Source organism: Rhea americana, unplaced genomic scaffold (genome assembly GCF_003343005.1).
Source record: "Rhea americana isolate MKP2758 unplaced genomic scaffold, rheAme1 scaffold_136, whole genome shotgun sequence".
NCBI lineage: Eukaryota > Metazoa > Chordata > Aves > Rheiformes > Rheidae > Rhea > Rhea americana.
In genome coordinates, this window is record NW_028185439.1 from 1023792 (window position 1) to 1043473 (window position 19682).

Below are 19682 nucleotides of genomic sequence, written 5' to 3' on the forward strand. Positions count from 1 at the left end.
GTGCAATTTTTGACCAAGTATATTCTAGGTTTACCACTACACCTATTTGTTTTATTATGCAACTTTTTAATTGTCAATTTATAATTTCTACAGTACTATTAAAAGGGATTTTAACRGTGAGAAGAAATGCTCCACTGACCTTCCAAAAAACTATTGTGCAAATTAGGGCACTCCTTATACCCTATGACCAGAATTTAAGCCCATATTAACTAGAACTGACTGAACAATTATGGGATACATGATGAGGATAAAAACAGAAAATGGGAAATATTTGGAGGGAGAGTGGTTAGGAGGAACACAGTAACAAATACTAATCTTGGGAAAATATATAGAGGATTATTTTAAAGGCTTTGCACAGTACCTAAAAGAGCCATCCTGCTGCTTCAATATAATATGAATAAACTATTTGAAGAGCAATTTTGTATTCAATCTAATAAAACAGCAACTTTGCAATCACTGCAGTTTAGAATGTATGGATTTGCAGCATGTATTCTGACATTCTGACACTTGTTAATAATCATTAATTTTTTTTTACAAAAAGATGTTTCTTCAATGCTTTAAAATATAGGAGTTGTTGCTACTTATGTTTTCAAATGAAGTTTTTTTTTTTTTCAAATCTTCAGGGATGCTGTGTGAATAGAACCTTTCCAAAGCCCTGAGTAAGGTGCCTAAATCCTGCAGAGAGGTGGGATTTAATATACACCTTTGCATTTCTTTATCAGTTTTAGGTACAATGTGAAATGTTTTGATGTGGATCCTCTACACCTCAAATGTGTGTGATGTTTGATATTGCCTATGAATTTTAGAACTTCTGTGGGCTGTAAAACTAGATATATAAAAATCAGACATAGTAGAACTTGTAATTGTAGCTGCAAAATTGTATTTTGTGCATAATGGGATAAAGTTTCTAGTTCGCCAGCAGCAAGACAAGCTAGGCGATGGAAAGGAAGAGGGCTGCTATTCTGGTAGTAGTGTCTAAGAAGATGAGTGTGAAATACTATAAAATATAAAGCTTTGTTCTACAAGCACCTTCCAAACAAGTCAAACAGAAGAGCTTCCTAAATTACTGCAGAAGTATTCAGTGAAGCATAAAGGTGGCAGATCTTGAAGGATGATGCTGTGTTGTTGTTTAAATCCCCAGTAACTCGCATGAGCTCACCCTCCCTGTAACAGAGCCCCCACTGAGGGAGAATTGAAGTGCCCTGTACTGCCTGCAACACCAAAAAAAAGCAACTTCTAGGTCACAGGCAGAAAAAAAGAAATGAGATGCAAAGATTTCAGCTAGCCTTTGGCAACTCAGTCCTCCCTATATGTGTAACATTAGAAAGTAAAGCCTGATATTGTGTATGAAATGAGGATCAAACTACTCTCTCTGGCATTCAAAGAAAATATGCAGAATGAGTCTATAGGAATTTTGTTTGCCCATTTCACTATGATTTGTATGGGGAAACCAGAGCAGTGGGGTTTCTTTCAAAAGCTCTTACTGCAGTGTACAATGGTGACTTTGAAACAGATAATTCTTCAAAACTTACAAAAATGATACAGAAGCACCAAAAATACACTTGCTTTTGAGCTTATTAAGTGAGCACTTTGTAACAGGCAAACTGTAGTACTTTGTTTCTAGTCTGATTTTTTTAGAGTTTAATAGGATAGTTTCCATGGCAACATGGACTGAACAGATTGTTCATTTACTTCAGTACATTTCTATTAAACATCTTTTCTCTGTAGCTGGCCTGCCTCTCGAGCACTTTCATCTATTTGGATTCGTTTGCATTATCTCTTTTTGTCAAAATCCTTAAATTAGATTGGACTCCACCTTTCTGTGCACTTTTGCAAAAATGAACATGAGGGGATAGAGTTTCACCATCCTTCTCTGAGTTACTTCAAGAGTCTCTTTTCTTTTCTACTACATACTCCAGCTTTTAATCGGTTTCCTTGTAGAACCAGAATCTGTGATTCAAAGTGGTATCACTGCCTATTAGTGAAACACTACAGACATGTTGTGTTACAAGCCCAGAGGGCTTCTGGATATTCCTGGTCATTTTACTAAGCTAAAAGAGTAATAATTAATGCTGCACTATGCCTTTTTTTTTTTTTTTTTTTTTTAATTAGAGGTTCCTTATTTCCTCAAGCAAAGAGAAAGTACCTGATTAAAATAATACAGTATAATCTATGCCTGACCCAGCCTTCTCTTAAATAATTTAATCAGTGTCTGATTTTGAAAGACAGCTTTACAAGTCCCAGTGAAAACTTCTCTTGCTAACAGAGACATGCAGTTTGCTCTTCGTTGTACTGAAATACAGATCTGAAGCACTTTGTCTGATGTACTAAATTAGTTCTTTGGATTGAACCTTCTAGACGCAGAGAAACCAGAAGCAAACCAATGTGAATAGTACAAAACATAGTAAATGGAGGAAAATGGTCTTTACTTCAATCAAGATAGCGTTAGTTAAATGAGGCTTTCAGTTTGCTGTTGCCCTCTATTTTAGGAATATTTTGGTTCTGCTTCTGTATTGAAAAATCTTCCAGGGACTTTTGATTGTCTACAATGAATATTTACCATTCGAGTTTCAAGCTATAATAATCAGTCAGGCTGGAAATGTTAAATTTGGTAGCAGTGGAGTCTGCTTTTCACTTTAAGTTCCTACTTCCTGCTCCTCTAAAGCTGAGCTTGTTACATGCTCTTGGTGGGAATTGACAGTGAGCTCTAAGAGGAATTGTCACCACACAGCAACAACTTTTAATCAAGAGCTTGTTTCCTCTCATTAGAATGAGTGTAAATCTGTTTGAGGGCTTTCTTTCCTCCACTTCATTTTGGTTTTGCTTGCTGCTTTTCAAGTGATCTGTCACATTTCCCAATTATAAAACATTCCACACTTGCAGCAAAGACTGGGTTATGCAATTTGCTTAATTCAATAGATTGCTTGTCACTGCGGAACAGAAAACCCTGTATTCTCTTTCAGTCTTTTTTACATCTGCTTTTCTTAGGTGTTTGATATACTTGGGCCAAATTAAAAAAAAAAAAAAAAAAAAAAAAAAGACAATCTTGCCTTTGCATGTGTCATTTCCATCCTTAATAGCATTTATATAATTGCATAAGTAAATCTGGTCTGACGCTGGGGCAGGGAAATACCTCAGTTATGAATTGGTAATTTCGTCTGAGGCATAAAGATGTGTTCGCTTGTTTCATAGATATGAAGTATACCCTGAAGAAAAAGATTAAATGAAGCTAAGTATTTTTTAAGGTTCTTACTTGAAATTTATTTGCTATTACCTTTACTATCATGTTTCCCAAATTTTAAGGTATCTATTTTCATTGTTACTTGTTCGATGAGTGTTTTTCTTTAATTAGTCTAAATATTCCTCAAACTGGCTAGAGTTGTCTTGAAAGCCTTATTTTCACAAGAAAATAATTGGATGCTTTTTTGTTCTGGAAGTCTTTGATAGGATTCAGTGATGCCAATTTTTTAACGCTCCCTTTTGACCTGAATGCACTTAGAATAAGTCAAATGGTAGACTTCTAATTTTAAAAACCAATTCTTAAAAATAAAATTTGTCTGAACTCTGGATTCAAGTGGCATTATATTGACAGGCTCTCTGGCAAAGCCAAGAAATTGAATAGCAAGTAAAAATGAACACAGTGAGCAGTGAAAACCTGCATCATGCTTGAGAGCCTTTCAGCAACAAAAGACAATCCTTATTGAACYGAACAGGCACTAGTCATGAAAGTGAATTCTGCAAATTGACAATATTCTGTAAAATACATTTATTTCTTCTGTCAGAAGCTATTCTGTTGCACTCAAAAATRAGTGGCCACAAATACATTTCTGGTGTCTTAGTATAGGTGGAAATACCTGAAACTTATTAGCTTACTGTGCTTTGTGTTTTTCAGTCAAGTCATGATTCTCTAAAAAGTCTGTAGAGAATGCTGCCAAGGGAGTTTGGCTGATTCTTCCACACAATGTTCTGAGTGAGAGCCGCTGTTAGAGATACTTACATCTGGCAGTTAAAGATCTGAACAGGAATGGACAAATAATTCTTCGTGTTTGAAGAAATTTCCTCCTCTCAAAAATCTCCAATCCCAAAGTGTGTACTTCCCTCTAGTTTTTCAGTACTGTGCAGACTTAGACTTGGTGTGCAGATTTAGACTTTCAGCACAGATTTAATGATTACAAGTATTCTAGCTCTGAAGCATTCATGCATAACCCATTGAAAACAATTAATGTAATTATATGTTCATTTATAATATGCGTAACACAAAACTCAAGCCTCTTTTGAATTACATTTTAATTTGATCTACCCTTCCAGAAAGGCCAGATCTTAGCCTACATTAGTGTTGCTTTGCACTATTTCGATGATATGTACAAAGTGTTTCCTAAAGCTGCTATGCTATATTTTGGAGAGCTTCTGGGTGATATGATGACATCAATAGTTGGAACAACACCATTCATTCTCCCTGTTACTGCCAGGCAGTARGAGAGGCTATTCCAGGAGAACTGGTGTATGTCTGAAGAACTCTGATCTTTCTTCACTGGCTTAGTTTACACTGGAGATTTTCCTGGCTCATTCCAAGTATGAGTAAATGCAAAGGTATCTGTGTACATCTGTTTCAGCTGTGCCAAGTGCTACATCCCCAGCTGTGGCTTTGTCTTCAGTGAAAACAAGGTACTCTGTTCTTCCGTAACCTCCAGCTCCTCTTGTTCAGTGGCTACCAAGATGTTCTGCTAAAATTCAACCATTTCAGCTGCTCAGCTGTGTAAGGTTGCTTAGAAACCAGCCTTTTTATCCCCCACATTCTCACGACAGATTTCCTATGCAATAACATCACCGCATGACACATTTGTATCCAGACATGCATTCCCTTTCCACTTGAGATTCTCAGCGTAAAGACTGTTGGTGCTTCACACAATTAGTAAACAGCATGCGGTAAATCATGGGAGTATTAAATCACTGCCACAGTCAGAAGGAGCTCAAGTTTTGAATGCAAGCAATTCTTCACTCTCACATTTAGTTATTGATCTTTTCTGCCTGAGAGTAATTTTTAACATTATTTTTCAGACTGAGTACCTAGATGGTATTATAAGTGCATGTTAATCTTCTCTTCTCTGCTTTTCAGTGTAATAGTCACCTGTATCATTCCAAAATTTAAATGGTAAGTTCTTTTGGTTGCAGCTGCTTTCTCCTTCATATTTGCTTTACATTTGTATAAAATATCTCACACAAACTGAGTTTGAAAATATTGATAATAGAAATACTTACATTTTTTTAAATTTCACCAGTAAGTGTTGATGATGTCTACTTGCAGCTAAAGACAGTCACTGTCAGCCACATCATATTTTTTTTCTTTAAGACTGAATGGTTTTTAGTACTGTTTATACTTAATTTCTCCTTCTCTGTTTGATAACAATACTGCACTCCTGACAGAATGGCAATGTGTTGCTCTGGTAAAATAACAGGAAAAGCTAACCACTACATCTGGCAGAAGTAATATTTGCTATTGAGAAAGACAATAAGGACCCATCTTAGTCTTCTCCATTTAACTTCATGCAAGAACCAAACACATCCTATTTCAAACCTAGAGTCAGTGCTTTTATGGACTGTGCAATGTACCATCAATGAACCATATAGTTTGAAAGTACAAATCAGTATAATTTCCACATACTTCCTTCTGTTAATATTATTCTGTAATTAAAACTTTGTGTGTGTATTATTTTAACAGCATTTCAAACATTGTGAACAAAGTGTGTAATTTCTTCAGTGTTCATACTCTGCCAGAAGTATGCATTTCTATCATTAGAAATGCAAAATTTAGTATCAGCATAATCCAAACATAATTTATATTACTTTCTGCTTTACAGGATGTGAAGGAGCTGCTCCCTGCACTGAGAGTACAATTCGGTACAGTCAGGACAAAGGTGGAAATAAACTGAGGAGAATTTCCTAGGGTAGAGAACGTTTTAAGATGGATTTATGAAAGAATGGGATTTAAAATGATATTACCAGACAGAGGCGAGCTGTCTGCTTGACAAAAAGCCAAACTGAAATAAAGGACAATGTGCTGCATTGAACACTGGTTCTTGGTTCTGATTTCTTTACTAGTTTTAAAATTTTACAAGGAATAATGTATTAAATATAGAAACCCACCAACCTTAAATATAGCAGTGTAACAGGCTTTTTAAAAAACCTGTCTTTTTAATTACAAATCAGTCAGCTTATTAGCACAGTATTCAGGCCATTCTTCATCTCACATGCAGTTTTATCTTAATTATAGTGCAGACCTGTATTTTTGACAGACTGTAGGCCTTATACAAACATTTTTATTATTGTTCTCAGGACCAGAAGAAATAGGTAAGGTAAAATCCCTGCTAAAATATGCTGTCCCTCTCCTTTTCATATATGGTTTGGGATAGGATACTCTCACTAGCTTTCTTACTTGCATATGAGCAAAGTGCTATCTAACTTTAATTCTTAGATGTAGATGGGATAAGATGCGTAGAAAAGTTAGTTTCAACACACTGTAAGCATTTGTTTTTGTTTTCTTTTTATAAACACTTCTCTATTTCAAGGGCAGAATGTTTGATTTGATTTTAGTTGCGTTCTACATTTTTTGTTTTGTATATTTATGCCTTTCTTTTAAAGGTTATTTTACTCCCTGTTCTTAAATATACAGTAGATTTACAGCACATTCCAACGACTGTTTGCCAACATTCGTCAACACTGTAATGTTCATGGACAAACATCCGTGATGCAAAATAATGCAAAATAATGCAGGATAACACAATAATCCCTCTTTTCTCATAACCAGAAAGTTACATGTGTAACACATTTACTTAATATAGCACTTTAAAAGCACTTATGCTTAGCTACACTTAATTCAGCCATCTTGCTCAGACAAATTGTATAGTATAGTACATATCCAGAAAAATGTCTAGAAAGAGACCATATTTATACCGAGAGAGAGAGAGAGAGAAGGAGAAGGAAAATTACCTGGTCTTCAAAGTCAAATTCTGTATAAATAGTATCTCCAGAATCCATAATCAGACTGCAGTCAAGTTCATTTGGCCCTAAAATAAGAAAAGAGATTAAATTTCAGAAACAGATTGGAAATTTTCACTTTATGTGACAGAACACTGTAACATTTCCAATTGTCTGTGTGTATGCAAAAATTGTGATCCAAGTAATCATTCAGATGGGGTAGAAAACCTGCGTGAGTGCTATTCCTAAAGCCTTCAAAGCATCCATAAAAGCTACCAATCTTAATAAACATTTAAGATTTTTAAACAGCTAAATAGTGTATTATTTAAGCTAGATTGCAAATTTATTGGTTAGCGCGCTCTGCATAGCATTACTCGCAATTGTAAAACTGCCACCAGGATCTGAGCTTAATGGAAAATGCACGCCATGCTTAGAAAGGAGAAAAGAAATACTGATTAAGTAGTGATTAGCAGATATGGATCCTGGAGTGATGCTGATGGGAGACCAAAGCAGTATGCTTCCACAGCAGCGGTTCTCCTTCCCACTCTATCCCTTTCATAGGTGACAGTGTGGTTCTGGCCCCTGTTCTGCCCCTGCATCATCTTCCTGTGCCAGTATCAGCAAGTCTTGCAGCAGTCATTGAAAAAACCAGCATGGGAGAATAAGCCACTAATAATCTTTCCATCCAAATGTAACAAGGATGTAGTTTGGACATCATGGGTTTTTTTTAGCAGTATCACCTCATTCAGATTATCTCACTCCTGGGCAATGATGAAGGAAACAGTCTCCCATGCCCAAGATACTGCAGCCCTAAATCAAATTGTGCAAGATTTCCATACACAAAATAATGTCAATAGGTACGTGACTACAGGGGTATTTTTCACAGCATCATTAAATTATGTTAGAATAACAAAAACTGGTAAGGACACACAGGCCTTCCTCTCAGTCTTGGGATATGGGTTGCAGTCTGTCTTGGGCACATTTATAAATTGTCACCAGCCAGCATCCACAGGTAAGCCTAGTCACTATCTTCATGTGGAGAGCAATAGGAAGTACCAGGGGACCTACAAGATGTGCTTGGTATGGTGTCCTGCTGTCCCCAGTCAGACAAGATTACCAATGAAGAGGAAACAACTCCCTCTTGGGTTACTGCTGTGTCTGAACCTGGTGTAATTTTTTTTTTTTTTTTTTTTTTTTTTACATCAGCACTATGGCTACATATTTTTAAGACTACTGCTGACCTGGAGATGTTTTTTTCCCCATTGAGATGTTTGTGTGGACAGCTCTCTGGACTAAGCACTATTAATATATTTTGCAGTTCAATTTGTGCCAGGTGCATTTACGTATCATCTGCTTTTGTTTGTTCTTAAAGTTTACATAGTAATAATCTATGTAGGTGAACTAAATGTAACTTAGAACAGAAGAGATGAATTGGATTTAGTCATGATGACTAAAACCATAAAGCACTTTGTAGAGAGGTGATTCTATGGTGTTTTAATTTGCAATCCATATTCCAATTGCTGCCAAATGCATCTTTGATGCAATTCTGCAAACTATATAAAAGACACCAGGGAAAGACCTGGGCCAACCATCTGCTGGTGTTTTCTTTTCTCCCCCTTTAATGTTCCTGTATTCTTTAACAGATTGCTATAAAAAATAATAGAAAGGGATTATACTTTTGCTATCCCAGAATGTCACATGTACATATGCAGCATATACTCTGGTATATGTATTTTATGGTCTCTTATTGAAAATACTTGTTTGTAAAATATATATGCAAGCAAATAGAATTTCAACTGCTGAGAGAACCTTTTTKTTTCACAGCTGACACCTCCCTCCTAACATTGCATCATTGTTCAAAATAAATTTTAACCAAGCTTCAGTCTTCACCAACACTGGCCTAACTTTAACCATCAAACATTTTAAAAGGCGCTTTTGTATTTGATTAGCTATCACTTAACTACCAAGAACAGTATGTCTCTATGTTACTAGCATACTAGGTATGCTAGTAAGAACTATTGTGCCACAAACTTGCCAGAAACTTACACATAAAATCAGGCTGAAAATGAAAATGTACTCATGCATAATGTATCTCAAGTGACAAAAGTCATGATGGTTATATATTTTTAATGTGGTCAAGGATTTTAAGGCCTTTTTATCTTGAACTAGCACACTAGTTTCCCTGGGGAAGCTTAACTCTTCTCTAAGGGATATTCAAGGAACATCAGGAAAATTGAAAATAGATGAAAATAGAGGTAACATGTAAAAGAACCTGTGACACCCCTAGCACAGCACGAGTAGTCTGCTACTTTCCACCTCAGCATGTTGTTGGAGGGTTTGGACACTTATTAAAACAGGTCTTGCTGGGGAGAAGAACAGGCTTGCTAACTAATCACTAATAAAAGTACAAGTGTGCCAGACAGTCACACCACAAGATAAAGAAGTCAGTAATTATGGCAGTAGGCAAGGCTACTGACAGGGATAAAGCTGAGGGGAGGATGCTAGGAAGAGTGAATAATTCAAAACTCAGCTCAGGTCTTCTGAGCCCAAGTTTCAATCAGCAATATATTATGTAAAAATTGTGGCCCTGTTCAGCTATTAAAGGAGAAACACAGGATGCTGTCTTAAGGAAAGGAGAAGGATCTTTTAAAAATGTTTGGAAGTGAACATGCCCTGCTGCTTTAAATGAGTCTGTATGCTGCAGATCTTGCATTATGGTAACAAACAGCAATTTTTGYTTTCTCTGTCCAAGTTGCATTGTTTTTCCTTTGATAAGACTACATATTAAGAATTAGGCTATAAAACATATTAATACTTGTTTACCACTAAGAGGAAGGTCTTATGGTTTAAACTGTCCTAATTCCTTTCAGATGGATGTCCCAGCCTATCAGAGTATCTATGCTCTTGCTTCATTTAGAGCCTTCACGTGCTTGTATGAACCTCTCTCAAATGATCTGAGTAACTTTAGTAATTTTATTTGGGGAAATTCAACTGTTCTAAATTTACAAAATGCTTGAAAGCTCTACTGCCAAGGAGAAATAGCTTGCAAACATCTGATCTGAAAAGATACATTTCTGACTGGAAATATACTACTTCAATTTCAATGCATGTATGTATAAACTTGAGGTAAGGGAAACCTCTTCGGCGTTATGTGCCCTGTATTTTCCTTAGGGGAAAAAAAGCATAGGATTTTATAWACAGTACTGCACAATTAAAAGAATATATCAGTTAACTTCTTTACTGAATAACCAGCTCTCCAGGAAGGAGGATGCTGACAAAAGAAACAGCACATCAGATGGAACACACYCTCTGTTTTGTTAGGTCTCGTATCTTAACATCGAAAGCACCGTTCTGGCTAGAAACTCAAAAGGATCCAACAACACAGCAGGGAGGGACTGGAGCTGAATTAACGGGTGGCTACAGTGATATCAGCATGCGTGACAGAAGCGACCCTTGCCAAGCCTGACAGTTGGAGAGAACTAACTGCCCACCCCATGGCGGTGTCAGGCTGTGCTCAGTCGCTTCTTTTACCATGAGGCTGTGCTTTTCAGCTCCATTTTACGTGTTGGTTGTTGCCGTCAAGCTGAATTAAACCGGACTGGTAATGCAAAGCTAGCAGGGTGTGGCTATTATACAAGTCTATATAATGGATGGGTGAAATACAAAAATGTTCCTGAAATGCAGGTGCACAATGACCATAACGCATTTGGTCCTGTAAAATATTTCATGTGTTTTAAAGCTGGGTGCATGTCACTTTTCCTGAACGCAAATGACAAGCATTGCTTTTCCATAGTTCATTCATTTATACAAAGAAGGTAAATTGTACTGATCTGTCTAAATTTAGCTGCAGTTAATTTAACTTTCCATTACTAGGTAGCAATATCCCATTATGTGTGTTAATTAAGTCTGCTCCCTGGACCATTTGTGTTTTGGTGAATCAGTTAATGTATTCCCAATCCTCATTTAAATCCATTATTTATTTGAAGTCCTGGTAGCAATACAATTCAATACAAYTCATTGGCTCAAATATTCTCATACTCAGGATTAGTTTTAACAACTATAGTGTTTGAACTTTCCAACTTTGACTGTCTTAAAAGTAATTTAAAACTTTCCTGTGAAACATGTTGCTTCTATTATTAATTGCATGTTTATACCAGTTAAGCACAATRTAACAAAACTGTCCTTTTATGTTATGAAAGTCTTCAGAGACAGTGCTCTGAAGTACTGTCTACTAACTGAATTAATATATCTTACATAAAAGCAGTTGCACTAGACAAATGCTTGAAAGATAGTTTTCAAGTGGAATATAATACAAAAAATTTACTAAAGCACACTGATTAGCATTAGAATGATTACGGTTTCATTTAGCTTTCAGTAAGATGCTTCTAATACAAATTTTATTGGAACCTTACACCTGAATTTCATGACAGGTTGTTGCTCTTAGCAACAGCCTTAATATTTCATTGGAAGTAACAATGAGAAAATTTGTACTATGATGTATAAAATATTTATTTTCTTTCAGCATATACTGTGACAGTTGGTCACAACTCGATCTTACAAGTATATCATATGAATGAAAATGATGTAGAGACATTAAAGTATTTAGAAATACTATATCTATGCTAGCCACTAGGAAGCAAAATATATTGCAGTATCACTAAGAGGATTAAAAGATAAAAAAGTGACATTAAGGGAACACTGAAATTGCAAGCCCTAGAAATTAAACACCTAGCCTCAGTAGGAATTAGCAGTCCTACTTGGTGTCTTCTGACTGCTACAGGTGCTCAAATTTAGGCACTAATTAGATCATCCAGGAAGCCATTCAGAGCTAACCAACAGGAGATGAGAGATGATGAGAGTTGYTGAACTCTTGTAATAAGCATAAGGAAACAGGCAGGCTCAGTTTGAGTTACTAGTAACAGAGGAGATCTGGTTTCTCAATGGGGGAATGTCTGCATAATTGTCCAGAACCACCACAAGGTCCATCCAGCCCAGAATGCATCTCCAGGACTCGCCTAGGTATGATTCTCATAAAGATATAAGACAGTGCAAGTATACAGTGATCCTCCTAATATACTCTCGAGCTTTCAAGGCTGAGCAGATCAGCTGCTTGCTAAGATTAATGTTGGGTCAGACCATCATGTTAAGTAATTCTAATGATTGCACAAACACCWGTGTGGTCTTGTCTAATTCCTCTTTCATATGTTTTACATGCAGTATCATCTGATTTACCCATCTGGGCAGTACAGCTTAACTGTATTCTATACAGAAATATACCTTTTATTATTATTATTATTATTGTCACTGCCTGAATCTTTGACTGTGTTATGAAAAACAGAGAATAAGCTTTTATAAATCTCTGTCACAGCTAGCTTATATTTCCAAAATGAAAAGGGCCTTGCTCCCTGGATTATTTCTGAATTTTATATTAGCTTCTGAGTAGTAAAACAAAGATAACTTAAGGAACTGTGCTCAGAAGAAGTATTTCTGYACCTGACTATTAAACGGCTGCAGAATCTAGCTCCCTCTGGAATCACAACTCTTGTTTTACTGATTGCTCAGGGCTCCGGAGTTTGAGGCAGATACTGAGAAATAGGAGATACGTGTTTGAAACCCCAAAGCTTGACATCACAATTGAACTGAGAATCTCTCAATTCCTGTGCAAYTACCATTAAATTATTATATTAAATGAAGATGCAAAATTTATCATATTTTTGAATTAAAGGGTCTGTGACTGTTGATGTGCTTTATGGCGAACGAGTCCTTGCAAAAAAAGAATTGGGAAATAAATATCCTTCCTCTATGAACATCTTTGATGGAAACAAGGACTGTATAATTTGATCACGAATTTGCTAAYCACTGTAGAGAAAAAAGTTATTTAGAGGAGCCTAGCCTGCAGATCAGATCACCTCCTGTTTTCTGTTAGGATAGAAGCCTGACAAAGCTTGAATACAACTTTGCATGAATGTTTGTTCCAGTGTGCATATTGTAGCCCTACTGACAATGATGTCAAGCACTGGGCTCTTCTAGTTGAGAGTCTGGCCATAAGGATTGCTTTTGCCAATAAAGGTATCTGAATACAGTTTGCTTTCTTAGTGAAACAATCATTTTCTGTCTCTTTAATTGTCTCTCTTAATAGTAGTTTCTTTTTTTCTCTCTTCTAATAGTAGTTTCTCTTCCTACTACGTGTGTTAAATCTAGTGTTAGCAGACAGTAAAACATGCAATTTCCATTGCATCAAGCTCACCAATGCCCTTAGCTGCCTTAGCATTTAGTCCTTCCTGTATCAACTAAATTATCACTACGTTAATAAAACCAGCTTATTGGGTAGTTTGAGCAAATACATATTCTGTGCCAACTATTTATTTGGACAATGGTATGACTTCTGACACATCTTTAGTTTATTCTGGTGAAGATATTTTTCCTCAAGTGAAGAAAAGTAGAACAGACTTTCCAGGAACTAACTGGGGCACATCCAGAATCACAGCCAGTTTGTGCAAGTTGTTTAGCTTTTGCCAATCTGCTTATTGGAGTTAGCACCTTTATGACACTTCTTTCTTCTTCTTGCTACTTATTTCTTAGTTCATTTAAGGGGGGAATCCACGGGTAGCTACCAACAGAATACTATATAGAGAGAATGTCATTTTAGGTTTGGAATCAATCTTTTTCCCTTAGGAATAAAGCTAAGCACAGAACAGAGGTAAGTGTGACACTTAATGCAGAAAAATAGTAGTATTTATTCTTGAGCCTATCTCTTCTTTAAGCTGACCACTAGAAACCAGGGTTTTTTTTTAGATATATATACTCCTTGACAACTCTTTTTTATCTCATTTTGAACATTATCAAATAATATTCTTATGGATGGGTTTTGCAGACTAGGTAGTTAGCATGGTACTGCCTTTCAAGTTTTCAAAATATGACCTGTTTTTCTTTCTGAAGTATTGGTATGTTTGCAAATGTCTTGCTAGTATTTTTAACATAAATTAGCTTACTCAGCTGGAGAATTCACACAGAAAAAATAACTAGGTAAGATAAAACCTAACCTCCCTCTTTGTTAAAATGGGCAATGGACATACTCCCCCTAGACTTAATCCTGCTTCACCAATTCTTCCTTCCTTGGCAGCCCCTAGAAGATTGTTTATGATTACAAATAACTGAAGCCAACTTGTTTACTTATTTTATGGCAGATGAGGTTTTCCTTAAAAAGATGAGCAATATTTTTTTTTCTATTATACATATCCAACCTGTCCTTCAATTTAAAGCTGGTAAACTTAACAGGGAAATAACTTCATCTAAAGATCTCTTTCTTTTTTGTGGGCTGTGTGCAAGACAACAGCCACAACCTCATCTACCTACCTAATCCTCATGATCTGCTTGGAAGACAGCCAGAGTTGCCTTTCTGTGAAAAGAAACTTGTCAAGGTACCAAGAAACATTTTCTTGTTCCTTTAAAGCAAAATCTTTCTGACAGATGTTACATATTTTCAGTGCTTTGATTTTCAGCTTTAATTTCTTGCAGTCTTTTGTCCGTCTCAGGCTGTTTCTTTGAAGATATTCAAGCCTGAGGGAGCACAAATAGAAAAAAATTCTCCTAACTTTTACCGTCACATATAGTTTCAGAATTAGTAACAATTATTAGGGAGGAAGCATGATCATTAGTCCCGCAGAATTAACCTGGAACTGAAAAAAGAGATAGCTGACATCTGGAATTGATTAATGTAATAATATGTTAAAACACAGTTTTTAATGGACTATCTACAGGATTTTAAATTGAGGTTGTAGAAAAATAAGATTATTATCTTATTCTTCTGGATTGTAYGACACTTTCAAATGCAAGGAGAAATTTTGCTCTTGTTGCGCAAATGTTTGATTAAGACTTTTTTACAGTGTGTACATCTATAGAGGAATATGAAAAAGGCATCCCATCAATGTCAAAAGCAGTAGAAAAAATGTGGTTCTTTAAACTTTACATTAACTCACCTGCTGCAGCCTCTTTGTTAGCAAATAGCTTATTGTCTACTGCCAAACTTATGTCAAAGAATACTTCTTCTTCATCTCTGTCTGCATCAAACTATTAAGGGGAAAAAAAAAGGTGGCAATCAGATACTACTTATTAGTTAGCCGAACATCAATGTACAATACTAATTCTCATCCCAAGTCTCCTTAATTTGATAGAAGCCTTTCTATCTCATTTTTCAGTGTGCTGTCCACTGCAAGCTTGAATCACAGAATCGTAGAATCAGTCAGGTTGGAAGGGACCTCTGGAGATCATCCAGCCCAACCCCCCTGCTCAGCARGGTCACYTAGAGCATGTTAGACAGGGTTGCATCCAAGCAGGCCTTGAAGACCTCCAGAGAAGGAGACTCCATGACCTCTCTGGGCAACYTGTTCCAGTGCTCTGTGACTCTCACAGTGAAGAAATTCCCCCTCACGGTCAGATGGAACTTCCTTGAAGTATGTTTCATTTTTATTTTGACTGAAACCTAAACATAAATTTCTAAACTATGTTGCCATTTCTTATTGGATTGTTATAACTGCAGTACAATTGAGTTGTTCTCAAAGAACCCAGCTTCGAAGCAGAAAGTAGTATTAGTAATACATATTAAATGCTTTGGATGGTTGGAAAAAAAATAACAGTGTAGAGATGGGAAGACCATTTATTTTATTGTTGCTTCTTTTCAGTGATAAGAATATTTAAATGCATCTAATTTGCAAGTGAAACATTTTCAGCCACTCCTGGATTGTCTGAAATTTATTTTTGTGATATGTATATGCACGTATGACTCCTTCCACTTGTTAAGCAAAAGACGCATTACTTTTGCTCTCAAGTTTTTATTCTTTAACTAGGTTCAGTTTATGCTATTAAGGAAAAATGGAATACTTATAACCTCAAGTCACAGGGGCACCCAAATAATGGTCACATTAGACATCATTCAGTGTCATTCCCCTGCATAATTTTGAATCATTCTATATCTTCAGTCTAATATGTCTTARGATGGAAAATGAACCTCAGGAACAAAAACAACACACTATGGACTGCAGTGAGCTCATTCTTCCACGCCTGAAACAGTTGAGCACCTTTTCAGATATCTAGCCAGTATCTGCRTGGTAAATATAATAGGCAAGGAAAGACATGGGGGAGAGAATTTTATATACTATGAGCAGCTTTGTTGCAGAAGCTGGCACTGATAGTGATTTCATTGTTTTCCCAGTATCTATCACAGATATTGGTTAAGAATACAGCATGTCCCATGCAGTGATTTAATTTTTAGAAAGATGCTGAATTGCTTATCTAACACTCACTATTGCAAAATCAGTATCACTCTTTTCATTATTCCTTATGATGACTTATGAAGCACCTATATTATTTAAGCTGATTTCTCATTGGCTAATGAAATGTGCTTTCTTAGCAGAATTTTCCAACAGGACCTCATAGTAAACATTGAGGCAAAGATTGGTCCAAGAATAATTTAGAGTGGCAGATGTCAGAAATWAGTCAAAAAAAGAGATAGAATATTACAGAGACAAAGAATGACATTACAAACTGGGACTGTGTGAATGAAAAAAAATGAAGTTCAAGGGGGAGGGTAGAGAACACAAGAGAGAGACAATTGAATGTAGAAAGACTGATGCTAGAAAAGCTAAATTCTTAAAACGTAAGTGCTCAGAACTGAACTGGTGCTAGTCTGATTTAAAACTTAATAGTGTTAATATCTAGCTTTATGTTTAGCTGAGCCCAAATGATCATTTTCGTCACAGAGGTGCCCTATTACAATTACCCACACATRGAATTTTTAGACTGGTTCTTGGAAAGTAGTTTGTGGCTCAGATCATGAGGACCACTCTGAAGTTCATCCTGTGATACAGARCAGTTGTCCATCTGTCTGGGCAGAGCTGTATTAGCTCTGAGGAAATTTGTTTGGGTTTATTGATTAGAATACAGAATATCTATTACCTAACCTCTGGCAACTGAGACAAAGGTGGCTTGTGGGAGAACAGGCTTTAATTAAGTTGTTGGTCTAGCAATTTGTTACTAAAGAAGAAAGAGGGAGTTTGGAATGTCCTTACTAACAASGAAGGAATTTTGATCTTTAATGTGAATTTTTCTGTGCTGGTCCTCTCTGAGGAAGGCATGTCATATGACGTTTATATATGTGAAAATACATAAGGAAAAATARATTGCAATCAGGTTGTGTAGTTACACCAAATTTGGAGAGATGACAGGCTTTGTCTCATTAGTAGCATTCCTTTGAGTAATCCAGTTTACCATGAAAAAACATATGATCAATCTTGAGATGTTCTGACAAATGCAAGAATTTGAAACAACTTTCTCCCATTCAAAGAATACCAGCTGTGCTTCAGCACTCTGAAAAATGTCAGTTTTATAAYGAAATCCTATATTGTGACCAAAAGAAAACCAATTATTTGAAGCTTGCACATAGACTCAGTTTTCCCCTTATAAAATGAAAATTGTAATACTCTGAACCACAGGAAGGCAAGATAGCTTTCACATAGAAAGTATTTTTGAAGGCAACTATGAAACTACGTGAGTTCTATACTTCATTGAATTGCTAACACTTTAAAATGAAATCCTCTGATAATTATTGGAGACTTGAATAAAACACAAAAGGTACTCAAGCTACTCTACTCACATGGAACAAACAGCAGCAAAACATTTGCAGTCTAAAATATTTTTAATATAACATGCTTAAATCAATAKGTTGCTTTCCCTATAGAAAACAAATCCCTTCTTCAGAACCCCTACTTGTTTCAGAACATGTTCCTTTGCAACTATGTTATCTGTGAGTACTTTTATGGACAGCTCAGTTTATTATGGTAAAGGACTGTTTTACAGGAATATGATAGTCTTTGTCTGCAACATTTAAGTGGGACAAAGTAGGAGTAATAAAATGTGGTCCTGTCCTGAAGAGTGACACTGTATGAATAGGGCACATTCTTGCTCAGCAGATACATGTTTAGAGTCAGTTCTGCTTCATTTGGGCCTGAGGCCATGAAAACACAATACAACTATTTTCTTTATATTTGCAGAAAAAAAMCCACTTATTTCACTAGAGCTCTGCCCAAATACAGGGAGCAAAACAGAATATATAGTGATATCAGAAAAATATGGATTTATTCATACCCTTTCTGCTCTGAGTTAGTGTAGTCATCACACTAAAATATAATTCAGAGCTAGATACTTATAGCTAGATGTTTCTGTGAATGTTCCTGGAAAAACAGCAGACCTGCCAGAGATGGATGTTACTTTCTCATCTCTTATTAGCAGAATTGTATTAAAGGTGCCACTGAAAGCATTTGCAATACACAAGACACTTTAACAGTATTGTTAGCTAAATTGATATAATCTTTATCAATGATGCAGGAAGAAAAAGTGTCTCTTCTTTGAGAGGTCAGTAGAGTTTGAGGTCTGTGCTCATGCTGCAACCTTTTTTCTCAATGGGGCACTAAAGGGGCTTTTTTTTTACCTACCTATCTTTCAGTTTGTTGCAGGAGGAAAAGGTGAGGGAGGATCTGTTCACTTAGAGAYGGACAACAGATTTGTATTTTTTTTAGGAAATTGGGCTAAAATGCTGGATCAACACGATTTTCACAAGTAATTGTGGGTGCTACACTTCAGAAGAAAYGAGAAAAGTAGGGGGTAGGGGTTTTGTTTGTTTTCTGTTCTTYTTTCACTTCGCTTGGTGGAATCATCCCAGTGATTAAAGTAGGAACAAGAGCAAGTCTCTAATGCCTCCTAGGTTTCCATTTAATTGCATTTCAGATATTTTTACTTTGCTTTTGTACCATTATTTAGTATAGAAATAGAGTAGCAGAAGCCATATACGTCAGGATGTGTGTGTGTGTGTGTATACATACACAAATACATACACATGCACACCTTTTTTTTGGGGGGGGGGGGAAGGGGCAGGGGAGGAGGTAGAAAATAATGACTGGCATCATGATGAATTTCCTGGAGAGTTTATCCTAGCTTCATGTTAAGAAAGTTCTGCTGGATAATTTGATGCTGGCACAGAGTTATATATAAAAAAAGTTATAGTGAAAAATATTTTCTAGATCCTCTGTGTGGTAAATAATTTTTCTAGGTAGAACAAGTTGTACTTACTGTATTCTTGGAGAGAAAAAGATCAGTGTTTCTAAGTATGTGTTCAGCAAATCCTAGCTAACTGAATGACCTTCATAGAAAAATTGTCTGAGTTGTTAAAGATTGAGTATAAYTGGTCAATGATAATAAATGGAGGTTTGGTAAACATCATGTTTCAAGTTAAAGAAAGAAAAAGATGCACAGCTCAGAGATCCAAGATTCTTTCCTCATGGCTATCAGGGGACAATCGGCAAGAAAACTGTAGTTAACTACAACTTTGAATGGTGAAGACTAATTCACCCAAAGTGACACTGGTGGTCTTTGTGGGTGGTTTATCCAAAACGAGAGCCTCAAAATATGGGGCGATCATAGTAATCTTTCAGATTGTAGTAGAGAAAAACTAGAAACAAATCTGATAGCAGCAGACCTCAGGATAGTACAAGGAGACTGAACGACACAGAATTCTTGTTTGTGCATTTTGAAATAAAGTCAGAAAAACAAATTAAAAAAAAATCCAGGAAATAGGAGAAGCTGAATAGGCAACAGTGGAAATGAAAATATATTCTATTTTAGAGCATGGTGGATGTCAATGGAAAGAAAACAAG

General features: G+C 36.2%; 1 protein-coding gene across 1 annotated transcript in view; it reads right to left on the reverse strand.

Moving 5' to 3' along the window:
• Window positions 1-19682, reverse strand: part of AK5 (adenylate kinase 5) — a 95641-nt gene that overhangs the window by 35922 nt on the left and 40037 nt on the right. Inside the window, exons 6-7 of the mRNA XM_085298182.1 lie at window positions 14955-15045; window positions 6988-7064 (exon numbers count right to left, since the gene is read on the reverse strand). Coding sequence (XP_085154308.1) covers window positions 6988-7064; window positions 14955-15045 — 168 coding nt within the window. The remainder of the gene's footprint in view (window positions 1-6987; window positions 7065-14954; window positions 15046-19682) is intronic.